Below are 15,911 nucleotides of genomic sequence, written 5' to 3' on the forward strand. Positions count from 1 at the left end.
AGGAGGGGTGGCTGGGGAACGAATGCCCATGGAGCCGTGCTGCCTTCTAGGATGACTATCCCCTGGCTAGCCTCCCCCTGCTGGGCTACAGTGTGAGCATCCCCAGGGAGGCTGACGGCATCCACAAGGAGCACGTCTTCAAGCTGCAGTTCAAATCTCACGTTTACTTCTTCCGGGCCGAGAGCAAGTACACGTTTGGGAGGTAACTGCGGTGGACTGCCTGGTTCTCCTGCTCCCACTGGGGGCTGGAGGCAAGTTCCTGGTGTTGGGAAGAAAGGGCTGCGCATGGCTTCCTGGGTTTTCACTGGCCCTCGTCTTGTCCCATTCACTCCGTATCTTGGGAAGGTATTTGAGCACAAGCCCACTGTCAGATGGCCAGAAAGTGCCCTGCTTCCCAAGCGGGCATCCTGGGCTTTCTGACGGGACAACCCCTTCTGCAGGTGGATGGAGGTGATTGAGAGAGCCAGCAGCTCGCCCGGGAAGGCTGGGGGCCCCGAGGAGGCATGAAGCCCATTCTGCCTGGATGAGGACAGCGCCCAGGAAGCAAAGCACAGTCAGCACAGGCCCCACGACTGCTCATCCCGAGTCTTCCCAACAACGGGTCAGCTGTATGGGTGGGCCTCACTGTGACATCGGGGAAGGACACTGTCCTCCTGAAGACCCAGTGCAGTCCCCTGGCCCTGTGGGGCCCTGGCAAGAACACCAAAGTGAAAATGCAGGCCCAGCTCCAGGGTGGCCACCAAGCTGGTGCTCGCCTGCCCTCTCCTCTTCTAGAACAGGGCCCTGCTGAGAAAGGGCTTTGAGCAGGAACTAGGGTGGCCCCGAATCACTCACTGCTGTACATAGGCCTGGCTTCCCTGTCCTTCAGTCTGGGTCAACCAGGGGTGAGGCACAGGCCTCAGGTCACAGCTGCACAAAAGTCCAGCATAAGCCACTCTGGTGCCCCCCCCCCCCCTACCTCTGGAGAAGTGGAAACCAAAGTTCCTTATGGCCCTTGGAGTGCAAGGGCCTCTAATTTATTAGTACCCAGTATTTCTTAACGAGTGGAAGTAGACATGCACCTGCTTATGTGTGTGTGGCTGAAAATAAAGGGCATCTTTCTGCACCTGCCTGCTCAGTCTCAGGTCACTCCAAGGGGGAGACAGGGCTGTAGAGACCTTGCCTGGCCTGGATCCCCACCCACCACCAGTACGTCTTCATTTCAGGTCTTTATTGAAAGTGGCAGAAGTCTCTCAATGTCCTATGAAAACTAACACCTTAACCTCAGAGTATAAGGGGAAACAAGGAAGTTCGGTTTTCTTAAACAAAAAACATTCTGGCTGACACTCGTACTTATGAGAAGACACAGTACCCGATCCAACACCACAAGGCAAATCTACAACCACTGTGGGCCAACGTGGGCCCTGGGTGGGGGCGGGGGGCCTGGGGGAGTGGGGGAGAAGGCTGACCTGCCCAACAGCTCCCCCACCTTCAGTTCCAGTGGCTACCATCCCGTGAGTCCAAGGAGGGACGGCTCTGCCAAGGGGAGTTGAGGAGGCTGCACCTGCCGCCTCCAGGGCTGCGCAGTTCTCCATGAGTCTTTGCTGCCAGGTAACCTCAGCCAGGCCAGGAGGAAATGGAAGCAAACAGCCCTCAGCACAGGGTGGGGGGCCCTGTCCCACAAGGGGTTCCAAGTCAGCACAGTCTGTACAGACCTCAAAACAAGACCATTCTCTCCCCTCTGCACAAACAGCAGCTTTAGCGGGCAGACGGCAGGTGGTTTCTGTTGTGTGAAAACCTAGAGGAGAAAGACCCTGTCACTACCCCGGCTCCAGTGCAGGCCCACAGGAAGCCACCAGGTGGCGTGGGCTGAGTCAGCAACACAGAGCAGCCTGGGAGGGAATGGGGGCACCTCCCATTGTAGCCCACGATTGGCAGGAAACGCCACCCTCCTCTCTCCAGCCCTGAAGCTACAAAACAGAAAGGAAGAGAGGCAGAGAGCCTCTTCCAGAGTGACCCCTATAGCCCGTCCTGGGGTCCCACCCCAGCTCCCCCTCACCTCTGCACCCGCTCCACTAGGTGAGCCATCAGCTTATCAGAGATGCCAGGGCAGGACTCCTCGGCCAGGCTGAAGGCGTTCTCCAGCTCCTCCAGGGCCCCCACACCCCCGCCGCTCTGCCTGTGCTTCTCTTTGAGCTGTGGACAGACCACCATGCGCCTGGTCAGAAGCTCACGCTGAAGGCTTCTCAGGCTCTCTCCTATGACTTGCATTTGGGGGCCCCACTCATGGTCCTTCCACCATAAAGCCAGGATGGCTGGGTCCAACCAGGGGTTGCCCCCCTCAGAGTCTCAGGTCTTGGTTCTCAACAGGGGTGTCTCTGCCAGCCTCCCATGCTGTGGTAGACCCAGCTAACCACAGGACTTCCTCCCAATTGCAAGTGACACTCAGGGCTCAGGACCAACGGACTTGAGAAAACAGCCCAGAAACGATAACTCCCAGAGTGCACTGCACAGCCAAACCGCCTGCTCTGACCCTCAGGGTGAGAGGGCACTAGTAGCCACCCCTCAGCCTCCACGCTGCCCCAAGCTGTGGGAACCACTGACCTGGCAGGAGCAGTTAGGGACAGGTCAGCATGGCCCTCCCTGCCACACCCTGACACCTGACACAAACGAGGAAGAGCCTGCATGTCTCCCAGTTCACCCCACCGGGCAGCCCAGACCTCAGGCCCAGCTTACAGGATCAGGACCCCTAAGGGATGCCCCTGTGAGCCTGGGTGGGACTCTGCCTCCCCACTGGGCTCACTGTGGAGGCTGCAACAGCCTACAGATCCCCCCCCCCCCCATAAACACACACACACACACACACACACACACACACACACACACGTGCTCCAAGCAGTTTGGGATATGGTAGTCCCGCCATTCTCTCCTACACCTGTCAACTCCCCAGTCCCTACCCCACGTGGGGCCCAGCCTCTAATCCAAGTATTCAAGCTGAGCTCATAATTTCCTGCAGGGTCCATGACAACCAGCACCATCCAACTTCCTGCCCTCGAATTCCAGGCTTCGGGGGCTAGAAGCGCGCTGCCTTGCCCAGACGCCCCCACCTTCCTCGGGAAGACTCTGCTGCATCCTGTCCCCCTCCCTGGATTCCGGTGCTGCCTTCACTCTGGGGTAGAAACTGGCCACTCTGGGGGCTCTCAGCTGCATCGTACTCCCATCAGCAGGTGACACAGATACAGGATCAATCACCATGAAGCAAGAACTAGGCCTCAAGATGCTTCTGGTCATCTCATATGTTTGCAGTTCAAAGCCATCCTGGGACCCCAGGCAGGACAAGGGCAGGCCAGGGAACTTGAGAGAGCCAGGTTAGGGCAACCAGTCTCAGCTGTTCCTAGTCCTTCTGCTACAAAGCCTGGCCAAGAATTAAACTGTGAACTCCAAGGGACCTGGAACCCTGTGTACTGGGCACTGCAGCCCCACGCCCCACAGAACCCCCAGCCTAGCCCTCACCTCTCCGAAGACAGGCCGGACCAGCGTGGACAGGCACTGGGACCGCGGCTGCCTCTTGACGGACTCCACAGCCTGTAAAAGCAAAGGCCACAGCGAGGTGAACAGGGCAGAGGCAAGTGGATTCCCGGGGCAGGTGTGCTCCACCCTGGCCCCGTTTCTAGCCTCCTTGAGAGATGCAGAATGTGAGAAGCACAAGGCACCCTCCCAGCACATGCAGGGCCAGGGCCTGGGGGACTGCACCTTCTGGGGGCCATGCAGGGCTGTCCCCTTGTGCAGCTTGCTGTGTGGGCTCGGCCGGATGGTGGGGGGGAACGTCCAGATGGGGCCCTGTTCTCCGTCCTCAGCATCTCCATCACTGCAGAGGAGAGTGAAGTCAAGAGGGCCCTGAGGGCCAGGATTCAGGGGGATCCCAAGCACACGCCTCTCAGCACCCCCACCCCACCACTTTCTGAGGCATCCTTACGGCCCTAAATGCTGGGTAGGGCCTTGCTCAGACTGCAGGAGCCAGGTGACCACAAAGGTCCTCAGAAACCAGCACCCAAGTTCCCGCCCTGAAGCAGGGACCCCTTGCATGTCACAGCCCAGGGCAGACGCCCTGCATGACAAGCAGGCCTACATGTCCGAGTCCTCGGAGCTCGACTCCTCGCCGTGCCCCTCAGACTTCCAGCGCTTGTAGCGGTCGATGAGCTCGGTCAGGAAGGAGGTCTTCCTGGTGTATCGTGTGATGAACTTGTGCTTCAGGAGCTCCTTGGCGGTGGGCCGCTGCGGGCAATGGGCAGGCGTCACCGGGTGAGGGCTGGCTGGGCTCATCCTGCAAACTCCTGGAGCTTGGACTCCAGGCAGCCAGGCTGGGAACGGGCCTGGCCATCAAGCTCTCTGACAGGACCCGTGAGGGGTTCCGGGGGAGGCAACCAGGAAGCTGGGGCTGGGCTCCACTATCTGCCGGGGCCAAAACCCTCCAAGAGCTTCCCAAGACCCTGAACTAGGCGGGGCCTAGGGCCCTGTCACCTCCCATTCCCACCAGACCTTCCCAGAGGGCTGGAGCTGTCCTAGCCCACCCCATGTGGCCAGGGGCCTGAAGCTTACGAAGCGGGGGTCCTTGTTAAGGCAGGCCTCCACAAACTCCTTGAAAGGCTTGCTGTGGTGGCCCTCCAGCGTGGGCGGGCTGTTCTTGGGGATCAGGAACAGGACGCGCATGGGGTGGAGGTCAGAGTTCGGAGGCTCACCCTTGGCCAGCTCGATGGCTGTGATCCCCAGCGACCAAATGTCAGCCTGGACAGAGCCACACAGGACAGTTGCCACCAGGGGCACCCTGAACCCTGCTGCAGCCACCCTCATGCCTGCCGTGCCCACCTTGAAGTCATAGGCTGACTGCTTGATGACTTCGGGTGCCATCCAGAAGGGGGTGCCCACAAATGTGTTCCTCTTGATCTGCGTGTCCGTGAGCTGCCCCGCCACCCCGAAGTCTGCCAGCTTCACGTCACCTTGCTCTGAGAGCAGCACGTTGGCAGCTGCCCAACACAGGACAGCAGGGCGTCACCCTTTGAGCCACTGCAAAGATGCGCCTATGTGCCACCCTATGTGCAGTTGCAAAAGACGCGCCTGCTGGCAGCCACCTGGTCTCCTGGGGACATCAGCAGAGCTGTCCCTGAGACCGCATCTTGTCTCTCCTCCATCCAGCAGGCTATAGATGGGAACAGATCTGTCCACCCTCAGACCCAAGGCCATAGGGCAGTGCCAGCAAGCTAGGGGCCCACCGTGTGCAGCCCCCCAGCCCAAGCTCCAGGACCCTGCCATAGTTTGCCTTTTATGACAGATCCCAAAAACACAGTAATTGCCTTTTTCTCCCAAACCGCCCAGCTAGCAGGGCTTTCCCCTCACGCTACCACCCAACATGCAGATTCCCTCACTCCACGAGAGTCTCCAATCAGCCTCTCAGCCACATCCCTCCTAGGGACACTCAGCAGGGCCAGCCCACACCTGACATAAAGAATGTACACCTCTGGCTTAAATAGGGTCCCTTCTCACACTAGACGCACAGTAGGTGTTTTTGCCATACAGAAATACGGTGCTAAGAAAGTTCTACCAGTTACTGGCTGTGTTTTCTGGCAACTGGGTTACAAGGGTCCCCGCATCCCAGATGCCTGGCACCACCATCCACATGCCCATATCAACCTGCCACCTCATGCCCTGGTCTTTCTAGGGTCACAGAGCTCAGGGGCCCAGGCAGGAGCCATGCCCTGAGGGACCTTTGATGTCTCTGTGGATCTTGCGCTCCGAGTGCAGGTAGTCCAGGCCCTTCAGAATCTCCCGCAGGATCGTGGCGATGTAGGTCTCCTCCAGGGGGCCCGGTTTCAACTGTGCACAGACCGGACAGCAGGGCCTCAGACTCCCTCCACCAAGGCCAATCTGCCCTTCCTTCCACACCACCTCAGACTGTCACCAAGGCCCCAGCTCAACCGCCTCGCCACCAGGGGAGGGTGACCCTGTGCATAGTGGGGCTCCCTACTCCATTAACTACTTTGGAAATAAAATAAAGTTTCAGGTGTGGGTCAAGAGGCTGTTTTTAGAGAACATACAATACCTTCACCTTCACTGTAAAGGTAACAGATGAAAATGGGGTCCCAGCCACATTCTACGCCTGTATGACGGGGGACACTAACCCTCCTGCCCCCTCCCCAGGCCAGAAGATGCCCAGGACCCTCAGCACCCACCAGTGGGACTAAAAATAGCACTTCATTTGGGCTTAGTCGGCTCCTGGCTGACAATATGCCAACACAGCGTAGGAAAGGAGGCCCATGGAGTCTAGGGACACCGCTGGGACAACCCCATAGCAACCTTTGGTCTGGTCCTGCCCCTAGCAAGCTGCCCATTGTTTCGGCCTACACCTCACCAGGTCCAGTGCGGAGCCGCCGCCCAGGTACTCCATGATAATCCACAGCTTTGTGCTCTGGGACCAGAGAAATGCCTGTCAGTACGTGGTAGTCGGCAGGGAGCACCCCAGGCCCCATGACACACTCCCAGGCAGGGCTCCGGCCTGTGGGGAACCCTCCAAGAAAGGGATCCAGCAGCCTCACCCGGCTCCCCTCCCATCACACTCCTATGACAGCAGCTTTGCAGATGGAACATGTGCTCAGACAAGTAGCCAAGTCTACTCTGCAACAGGCCATCAAAAACTTGGCTGGGAAGACGGCTGCCCAGCTAGCGCTTGACCTCGATGTATCCACACAGTGTGCCCTGGCCAGGCCCCCGAGCTGGCACTGGGCTCTACTACAGGACCTCATAAATGCCATCCCATTGGGGCTACCCCAGCCAGCGAGTCATACAGCCCATTCAGACTCTGCAGACTCCACTCAGGCCCTGCCTCTCCCAGGGCTCCCCCTCAGGATGAGACAGGAGTCTCCCAAACACCTGCCTGGCCCTCTGGGCTATTGTTTTGGGGGCCTGCTCAACTGTGAAGCTGTGTCCATGCTCGCTGTCAAGCCATGCCTCTCCTCCCTGTTGTTCCAATATGGGGGCAGATGCAGAGACTGTTGGGTTTAGCCCTGGCCCCAGGGAACCCTGGGCATCCACCTGAGCACGGGCCCCACCCCCAGACACCTTCAGGTAGGAGCCGAAGTATCGGGTGATGTAGGGGCTGTCACACTGGCTGAGCACAGTGATCTCCTGCTGGATGTCCTCGATCTCGTCCTCGGCCTCCTCCAGGTCGATGATCTTGATGGCCACCACCTCCTTGGTGCGGTTGTCGATGCCCTTGAACACCTCCCCGAAGGAGCCCTTGCCAATGCGGTCCAGCTTGGTAAAGAGCTCCTCAGGGTCCACACGCGAGTGCTGCAGGAACACAGGGCGGGCAGCCCCGTCAGGGCAGGGCAGCCCTGCAGGCCGTGGGGATCCCATGTGCCAGCAGCAGACAGGAGCTCACCCAGGTTCTTTCTGAGTTTCCTCTTTCATCCCTTTTGTTTCAGGAAACCAAAATGCACCCTCCACGGGGAGATCCTCAGAGAGCATGAGGCCTGGCTCCAGCCAAGGGATGGAGGTGTGGAGCAGGGGAGGGGCCACAAAGGTCACACCCGCTGCCCAGCCCCACCGGTGGGGAGGACCAAGGGGGGTACAGTGATGGGTTAAAAGTAGGGGGAGCATAAGGATTTTAGGCAGTGAGACCATCCTGTAGGATACAATACCACATGAAAACCATGGACATAGTTAATAACGTATCCATGTTGACTCATCAGTTTTAACCAACGTTCACACACAAATGCAAGATATTAATAATATGCTTGCCCTGACCGGTTTGGCTCAGTGGCTAGAGCGTCGGCCTGCGGACTAAAGGGTCCCAGGTTCGATTCCGGTCAAGGGCATGTACCTTGGATGCGGGCACATCCCCAGTGGGAGATGTGCAGGAGGTAGCTGATCGATGTTTCTCTCTCATCTATGTTTCTAACTCTCTATCCCTCTCCCTTCCTCTCTGTAAAAAAATCAATAAAATATATTTTTTTTAAAAAAATAATAATATGCTAACACCCGGGCAGTGACCAGACCTCTCACTCATTTTCCTGTAAACCTAAAACTACTCTAAAAAAATTCTCTTAAACAAAACATCCAGCGTGCATGAACTCACCTGGCAGCACACCCCCTTAGAAAGGGCTTCCCTTCACCACCCCCACGCAGTCCTCAGGACACTGCACCCTCACACCAGCACGGAGCTTGACCCTGGACACTCAAGTATCACAGCAAACTGCCCCACATGGCCCTCGGATTTAAACACAAACAAGGCCGGAAAGGTACAGAGCTGCCAGTGCAGATGGTGCCCAGGACAGGGTTGGCAGAGGGGCTGTGACCCTCAATGCATCAGGGGCTCCGAGGGCTCAGTGTGGGGGCTGCATGGAGGACAGCAACACCAGAGAGCTGGCCAGGGCCACCCTGGGCATCCCCCAGCTCCTGCCCACGTGGCTTCCTGGGCTCCAGAGAATGTTGCACTCCACCCACCACCACAGACCGTGTTCTCAGAAAGCCAGGGCTGGCCCTGCAGGCCCAGTGACAAGGGAGCCAGGTGCCCGGACCCACATGTCCTTTAGCAGCCTTGTCTGGACAGAGGCAGAAAGGCTCCCAAGTCCCGTAGACCTCAAATGCCCCAGGGCACACCTCCCTCTGAAGAGGCCACCCCACCCCACCAAAGCACCTACACCAGGGCCAATGCAGTGACAAAAACCACACCTGCTGCACTAGGTGCTGACACCGGCCCAGGGCGGGAGTGCTCCCCTCAGGGCCCATGCTCACCCTGGGCTCACCCCCGGGCAGAGCTCCAGCCTGGCCCAGACTGAGACCACACGTCAATCAGAAGCTACCAGCTACCTGCCTTCCTGGGGTTCCTCACCAGGAGGGAGGAAGGGGACATACGAAGGCCCACCCCTCTGAACACACCTTGGAAGATTCCAGGTACCAGGCAAGCCAGAAGAGAGCTGCAGGGGACAGGTAAGCAGGCACTGCAGCGGCCAGGGGCCAGAGCAGGGTCTCAATTCAGAACCCTCCCCAATAAGGCAGGGCGGACAAAGCCAGGGGATGCAGCCACAGGCAGGTGCCTCAAGCAGGCCTATGGGTGTCCACTGGCACCTTGACTCAGCCGGTTAGGAATGAGGCTCTTCTCCCTCCCTCACGGGAAATGGCAGTCCAGTGCATGGAGGAAACAGCCGCAGAAGCATGCAGCCAACCGCTGCCAGAAATCCCCAAAGTCAAGGTCAAGGGCAGGACAGTGAAAGCAGAGGGCAGTGCAGGTCCCTCACGCCAGGCTGCCCCAGCCCCTTCTCTCCTGCTTCACGTGTTCTAACAGGTGTGTGTCGTCAAATCACAGCTGCTCAGCCATCTTCAGGAAGGGAGATGGGGTCATGGGTAGAACCAACCCCCCTGGAGAGAACAGCCTCTCATCACTGCATTGTCCACACCGCTGACCACTTGACAATCAGCATGACCTGGGTGGGGAACCTCAATGCACCCTGCTCAGCCTTGGCCACGTGTGGAATGTAGTCCAGAAAGGGCCCTCTCTGCCTGCTCCTCCCCCACTGACCCAAACAGTGCCCTCCCACAGTGCTTAACGGGTACCCCAAAGGCTTGCCCCCAGCTCATGTTGGGGCAGCCCTGTAAGACACCCAGCTGTCCAGTGATTGCAGTCCAGCTGGTGCCCTAACCTTGCGACCTCTGTCACTGCAAGGACAGTCCTCTCCTTCTAAGGTGGCCTAAGACCCAGAGGAGGTGGGACTGAGGCCTGGCAGCACCCTCATCACCACCGCCCCTCTAGCTCTCAGCCCCTGCCCCCAAACCACTCTCAGGCCTCTGCTGCTAACACACCCTCCGCTCACAACAGTGTCGCTCTGCACACCTGGCCAGAGCTGAATCTGATCCACGCAGCCACCCAAGGGAAACGCCAGGCAGCCTCAAGCAGAATTCAGAGCACCCCTAAGCCAGGGTTCCAGCTCAATATGGAAGGAGGACCCCCAACTCTCAACTCCCATACTCTGCGTCCCCACCTCTGCAGGTCAGTCAACTGAGCTGACAGGGTGTGACGGGAATAGTCCCAACTATGATACTGACCCTACAAGCAATCACAGGGACAACCATTCCCAAACCCTGGTGAAGGAAAGGCAAGCAGCTCCCCCGTCTGAGGCCCAGGCTGCCCTTCTAGGTGATGTACGTGGTCTGGACCAGGGGTGGGCAAACTTTTTGACTCGAGGGCCACAATGGGTTCTTAAACTGGACCGGAGGGCCGGAACAAAAGCATGGATGGAGTGTTTGTGTGAACTCATATAAATTCAAAGTAAACATCATTACATAAAAGGGTACGGTCTTTTTTTTTTTTTTTTTTTTTTAGTTTTATTCATTTCAAACAGGCCGGATCCGGCCCGCGGGCCGTAGTTTGCCCACAGCTGGTCTGGACAATCACTCAGGTCACCCAACTGGCGGTCAAGACCCTTGTTCTCCAAGTCAGCCCTGGTGCTGTCAGATCTGGGCACACCATGTGGCAGTGTGCCTGCCATTAGTGTCACCCCACAAAATAAGAGGAGCCAAGCTGTCCCCAGTGAGCACCGGCAGCCACTCAGGCCCTGCAGGCAGGTGGGCACTAGCTCGGTGAAGAGAAATGGCAGGGTAGGAGCACAGGCTGTGGGGGACCTCCCCCCAGGTCCAGTGACAACCACCACGGACAAAGGCTGAGCCTCTCTGCCCCTGAAAGGACAAAGGGGGCATCCTTCCTCAGCTCCTCTGCACCCGCCCTCCCTCCCGGGTCTGACTCGACGCCCCAGGCCGAGCACCAAGCACCACCAGCACATGGTAAGAGGCAGCTCACAGCTCCAATTTCTCATTTTGGAACCCACAGGAGCTATTCCTATAGCTCTTAAAAATAAGCTGGAGGCAGACGTTTCTCCCATCATTAGTCAAGTAAGTTACCAAATACACAATGTCAGATATGAATGAAAAACCTGTTAGCATCAGTCAGCAAGCCCTGGCTCCCATCTGTGACCACAGCTGGGCCCAGATACCCTGCCCAACACTGCGTGTGGCCTTCCAGGTTTCTCCAAGGAGCCTGCCTGTGTCTGGAGCTGAACCCTGGCTCCTGCTCCTCCTGGCCGCACATGGACACAGACCTCCTGCTCCTCCTGCACGGACACAGGCCTCCTGCTCCTCCTGGCCGCACATGGACACAGGCCTCCTGCTCCTCCTGGCCGCACATGGACACAGGCCTCCTGCTCCTCCTGCACGGACACAGGCCTCCTGCTCCTCCTGGCCGCACATGGACACAGGCCTCCTGCTCCTCCTGGCCGCACATGGACACAGGCCTACTGCTCCTCCTGGCCGCACATGGACACAGGCCTCCTGCTCCTCCTGGCCGCACATGGACACAGGCCTCCTGCTCCTCCTGGCCGCACATGGACACAGGCCTCCTGCTCCTCCTGGCCGCACATGGACACAGGCCTCCTGCTCCTCCTGGCCGCACATGGACACAGGCCTCCTGCTCCTCCTGGCCGCACATGGACACAGGCCTCCTGCTCCTCCTGGCCGCACATGGACACAGGCCTACTGCTCCTCCTGGCCACACATGGACACAGGCCTCCTGCTCCTCCTGGCCGCACATGGACACAGGCCTCCTGCTCCTCCTGGCCGCACATGGACACAGGCCTCCTGCTCCTCCTGGCCGCACATGGACACAGGCCTCCTGCTCCTCCTGCACGCTGTTCGCACTGGCCCCCACACGTGCGAGCTGGAGGAGCACTCTCTTTCTCAGAGGTCCTCCCAACATGCAGCAGTTGGCCTGCATTAGCCCAAGCCAGCACGTCAGGAGGAACACCTGCCACCAGGTGGTTCACTCCACTTCGAATCAGCATCACATCACACAGGCGTTGAAATAACAAAAAGGGAGGAGGTACAGACCACGAGTCCCATGCGCACCCCCCTTCCTGGCACAAGGAGCGGGTCCTCATTCCAGGCAAACTCAGGGCACACTACAGAGGGTCCCTCAGAGGCAGCCGGTGCCACAAAATACAAGCCATCAACCAAAGAAAGACCGCGGAGAGAAGGCCTCGCCCAGGTAAGCACTCCCAGCCTGGGCAAACACGGTTCTGCAGACCAGCCCGGCCCACCTCCCCGCCATGCCCACAGGGGTCCTCTGCTTTCTCTACCTGCCACTGGTACGCGACAGCTGCTTAGTCACATTCGCAGCCTCTCTCAGTGCCCATCAGGGAGCGGTCCCCCAGAGCCCCTCCTCCGGCCCAGGCCCAGCCTCCAGCGTGGACTCTGACCTTCGCTGTCCCTGCAGGTCCAGGTTCCCGCCCTGCCCCGCCCTGTTCCTGAGACAGGTCTCTGCACACCTGCCACTGACCTCCAGTGGTTCCCGGGGAGAGGCCTGGGGGCTTCTGCCTCGCAAAACGCCGCCCCAGCCACACGGAGCCAGCCCTGTGCCCGCCCGAGCGGCCCCCGAGGACTGCGCCCCACTCTGCCCACACACGCGCATCACAAGGCTCCCCTTGAAGGCCTCCTGTCATCCCACACACCCTGGGGGGGGGCTCCCCTGAAACCCCAGACGTAGGAGAGATACTTATAGGTGCAAAAGGTGCCCCTTCGGGACCTCGGACTCTGCAGGCAGTGCTCTCGTCCCAGGGGACCCAGCGACCGCGCGCTCACAACCCAGAAACCAACCCTCACCTGGTTGGCAAATCCCCTGAGGTGAGCCATGTCTGCGCGGCCCTCAGACCATCCGCCGCAGCCCCGGAGGCCCTGGATTCCGCCTGAGGCTCTGGAACCCGGCTCGCTCGCTTCAGTCAACTGGAGAGAGAGCAGGCCGGCTCAGTGTCCCTCTCAGCGCACACGGGCTCCGCCAGGTCGGGCGGCCGCCCCCTCCTCCGACCATCTGGGAACAAACTGGAGGGGGGGGGGGGGACAAAGGTTCTGGGGGGAAACCCACTGCAGCTGGAGCACTGCCCACCCTGGGCATCCCTGAGGCCCTTCCCACCTCAGGGCCCGGCTCGGCGCTGCCTTCAGGCCCGCTTCCCCGCACCGGACCCCGCCCCCGGTGCCCTCCTCCCCAGCCCCACGCCCCGCACCGTTCGGCCCCCTCCCCAACTGCCCCAGGCGCGGGCTCGCCCGGCAGCGCGCCCACCTCCGGGGGGCTCCATCCCGGCCTCCCCCGGCCCGTTCCGCAGTGCCCGCACAGGCTCCCACCCGCTGCCTTCGCTCGCCCCGGACGCCGGGCCCTCCAACCCGCAAAGCAGCGGCTCTGGCGGCGACAGCCGAAGAAAGGCCGGCGGCGGCCGCGGCGGCGGCGACAGCGAAGGCGGAGCGCGGCGTTGTAGCCCAGCGCGGAGCTCTCTGGGACACCGAGTCCCGCCGCTCGCTCCGGGCCTGGGCATCCGCCAGAGCTGGACTACAAGTCCCGGCAGGCCATGGGGCGGGACGGTGTTGCGGACCGCAGGCGCGCCGCGGGGCTCGCTGGGACTCCGAGTCCAGCTGCCTAAGAGGCTCTGGACTACGTCTCCCGGCAGGCCGCGGGACAGGGGTGGGGCGGGTCCTGGAGGCGGGGCCGGGTCCTGGAGGTGGGGCCAGGCCGGCCGCTGGTGGGGTAGAGTACGCCCTCCGCGCCTCCTTCTCTTCGTCCCCTCCTCTTCCTTCATTCTCCCCACCGCGCCCCCACCCACGGTGGAGGCCGTGGGCCCTGCGGTGGCGACAGCCCCAGTGTCCATGGAATGATGAAAGGACCGACGAATTGGGCCTGAAAAGGGAGCATAGTGCAATAAGCCAGACGGAAGGACAACAGCTGTGTGACTCCACGGATCTGAGGTTCCTGGAGGAGTCAGGCTCACAAGACAAATGAGTGGACGGTGGGGACAGGGGGGAGAATTAGTGTATTTTAATGGGGACAGAGTGTCAGTTTTGCAAAATTAAAAGAGTGATGGGGATGGATAGTAGTAACAGCTGCACAACCATGTGAATGTTGCTTAACACAAATGAACACTATTAACAGGGTAAATTTAGGATTATGTGTATTTTACCACAGTTATAAATAAGTAAAATGAGATTTAAGAAGGAATTAGTTCTGCTCTGGAGTGTGGGGTCCTTTGGTTGAATGTCGTGTACACCAAAGGTGGCGTCAGGGGACAGACCCAGCTTTCAGGTTCAATCCCTGGTTGGCCCTCGTGCAGGAGGCAGCCAATGGATGTTTCTCTCTCACATCCCTCTCTCTCTCTCTCCCTCTCTTCCTTCCTCGCTCTAAAAATCAATACAATTTTTTAAAAAAATTTCAGCCCTGTCCAGTGTTGCTCAGTGGTTAGAGCGAACACACACACACACACACACACACACACACATACACACACACACTCGCGTGCAGGGAAGGGTCGTGGGTTTCCATTCCCGGTCAAGGGTCAAGGGCACGGTCAAAGGCACAGTATTGGGTTGCTGGTTCCATCCTCCACCCTCTCGGGGCACATGGAGGAGGCAACCAAACAAAGTGTCTCTCTTACATGATCTCTTTCTCTCTGCCTCCCGCCCTCCCTCCCTCTCAGGAAAAAAAAAAAAATCAATGGGAAAAATATCCTCAGGTTAGGATTAACCAAAAAAATTTCTTTAAAGGAATTAAGTTCTGACACATGCTACAACATGGGAGAACCTTGAAAACATTATGCTAAGGGAAATAGGCCAGTCACAACAAGACAAATACTGTATGATTCCACTCGTATAAGGTGTCAACAGTAGTCCCATTCAAGAGATAGAAAGTAGAATAGAGGTTTCAGGGGCCTGGGGGTGAGGGGACTGGGGAGATATTACTTAGTGGGAGCAGAGTTCTGTTTGGGGTGATAAAAAGCCCTGGAAATAGATCATGGTGCTGGTTACACAACACTGAATATACTTAATGCCACTGAATTGTACACTTAAAATGTTTCAAATGGTAAATTTTATGTTATATAAATTTTACCACAAATAAAGAAAACCAAAGATAACTGGAGTTTCATCAACATTTTAAAATTTTGCTTTCAAAACAACAGTTACCGGAATGAAAACACAAGCAACAGACTGGGAGACAAAATGGAAATCACACAAACAACTATAGAGAGAGAATATATAGAAAGCTCTCAAAACTCAACAGTTAGAAGACAATTCAGTAAGCAAAAGTTGAGACTAGATTTAGCCCTGACCGGTTTGGCTCAGTGGATAGAGTGTCGGCCTACGGACTGAGGGGTCCCGGGTTCGATTCTGCTCAAAGGCATGTACCTTGGTTGTGGGCACATCCCCAGTAGGGGGTGTGCAGGAGGCAGCTGGTTGATGTTTCTCTCTCATCGATGTTTCTAACTCTCTATCCCTCTCCCTTCCTCTCTGTAAAAAAATCAATAAAATATATTTTTAAAAAATTGAGACTAGATTTAAAGAGACAGTTCACCAAAGAGGACATATGGATGGCAAACAGTGCATGAACGGATGCTCAACATCATCAGCTCTCAGGGGAATGCAAATTAAAATGATGAGATACTAACTACACACACATTAGAATAGCTACAGTAAAAAATAATGCCCAGCAGTGTGGCTCAGTGGTTGAGCCTCGACCCATGAACCAGGGCACATGCCCAGGTTGTGGGCTCGAGCCCCAGCAGGGGGCATGCAGGAGGCATGCAGGATGCTTCTCTCTCATCAAAGTTTCTCCCCTTCTTCCTTCCTCTTTCTCTCTAAAATCAAAACGAGCATAATTTTTTTAAAACTGACCCTAGCAAGTGTTGACAAGGATAGGGTGACCAATCATTCTAATTTTCCCAGGAGTTTCCCATTTTAACACTGAAAGTTCCCCATCCCAGGAACGCCCCCCCCTCCAGTCCTGGGCTAAGGAGGTGGTGGGTCACTAGGTCACCCCGGTGAGGAGGCAGAGCCCAGGTCTCTGGCGCATTGTA

General features: G+C 57.9%; 2 protein-coding genes across 8 annotated transcripts in view; one reads left to right on the plus strand and one right to left on the minus strand.

Annotated features, from left to right (window-relative positions):
* FARP2 (FERM, ARH/RhoGEF and pleckstrin domain protein 2) overlaps positions 1–1,104 on the plus strand; it is an 89,767-nt gene extending 88,663 nt beyond the window's left edge. Inside the window, exons 27-28 of the mRNA XM_081096268.1 lie at positions 51–202; positions 441–1,104. Coding sequence (XP_080952394.1) covers positions 51–202; positions 441–507 — 219 coding nt within the window. The 3' untranslated portion in view covers positions 508–1,104. The remainder of the gene's footprint in view (positions 1–50; positions 203–440) is intronic.
* Positions 146–13,404, minus strand: STK25 (serine/threonine kinase 25). Of its 7 annotated transcripts, none has more exons than XM_081096274.1 (12): positions 13,237–13,404; positions 12,682–12,801; positions 7,093–7,323; positions 6,386–6,442; positions 5,742–5,850; positions 4,846–5,003; positions 4,579–4,764; positions 4,109–4,254; positions 3,733–3,847; positions 3,493–3,564; positions 2,039–2,175; positions 146–1,777 (listed from the first exon to the last, which is right to left on the minus strand). In XM_081096274.1, exons 2-12 carry the CDS (start codon positions 12,709–12,711, stop codon positions 1,738–1,740), a joined length of 1,281 nt encoding a protein of 426 aa, XP_080952400.1. In that variant the 5' UTR covers positions 12,712–12,801; positions 13,237–13,404; the 3' UTR covers positions 146–1,737. The 7 variants fall into 7 exon arrangements, with proteins under 7 accessions (XP_080952400.1, XP_080952398.1, XP_080952397.1 ...); XM_081096272.1 differs by having other exon boundaries at positions 13,136–13,345; XM_081096271.1 differs by having other exon boundaries at positions 12,682–12,897; positions 13,136–13,299.
* Positions 13,405–15,911: the final 2,507 nt, after the last annotated feature.

This window comes from Myotis nattereri (genome assembly GCF_964212035.1).
Source record: "Myotis nattereri genome assembly, chromosome: 7".
In the NCBI taxonomy this organism is placed as follows: domain Eukaryota; kingdom Metazoa; phylum Chordata; class Mammalia; order Chiroptera; family Vespertilionidae; genus Myotis; species Myotis nattereri.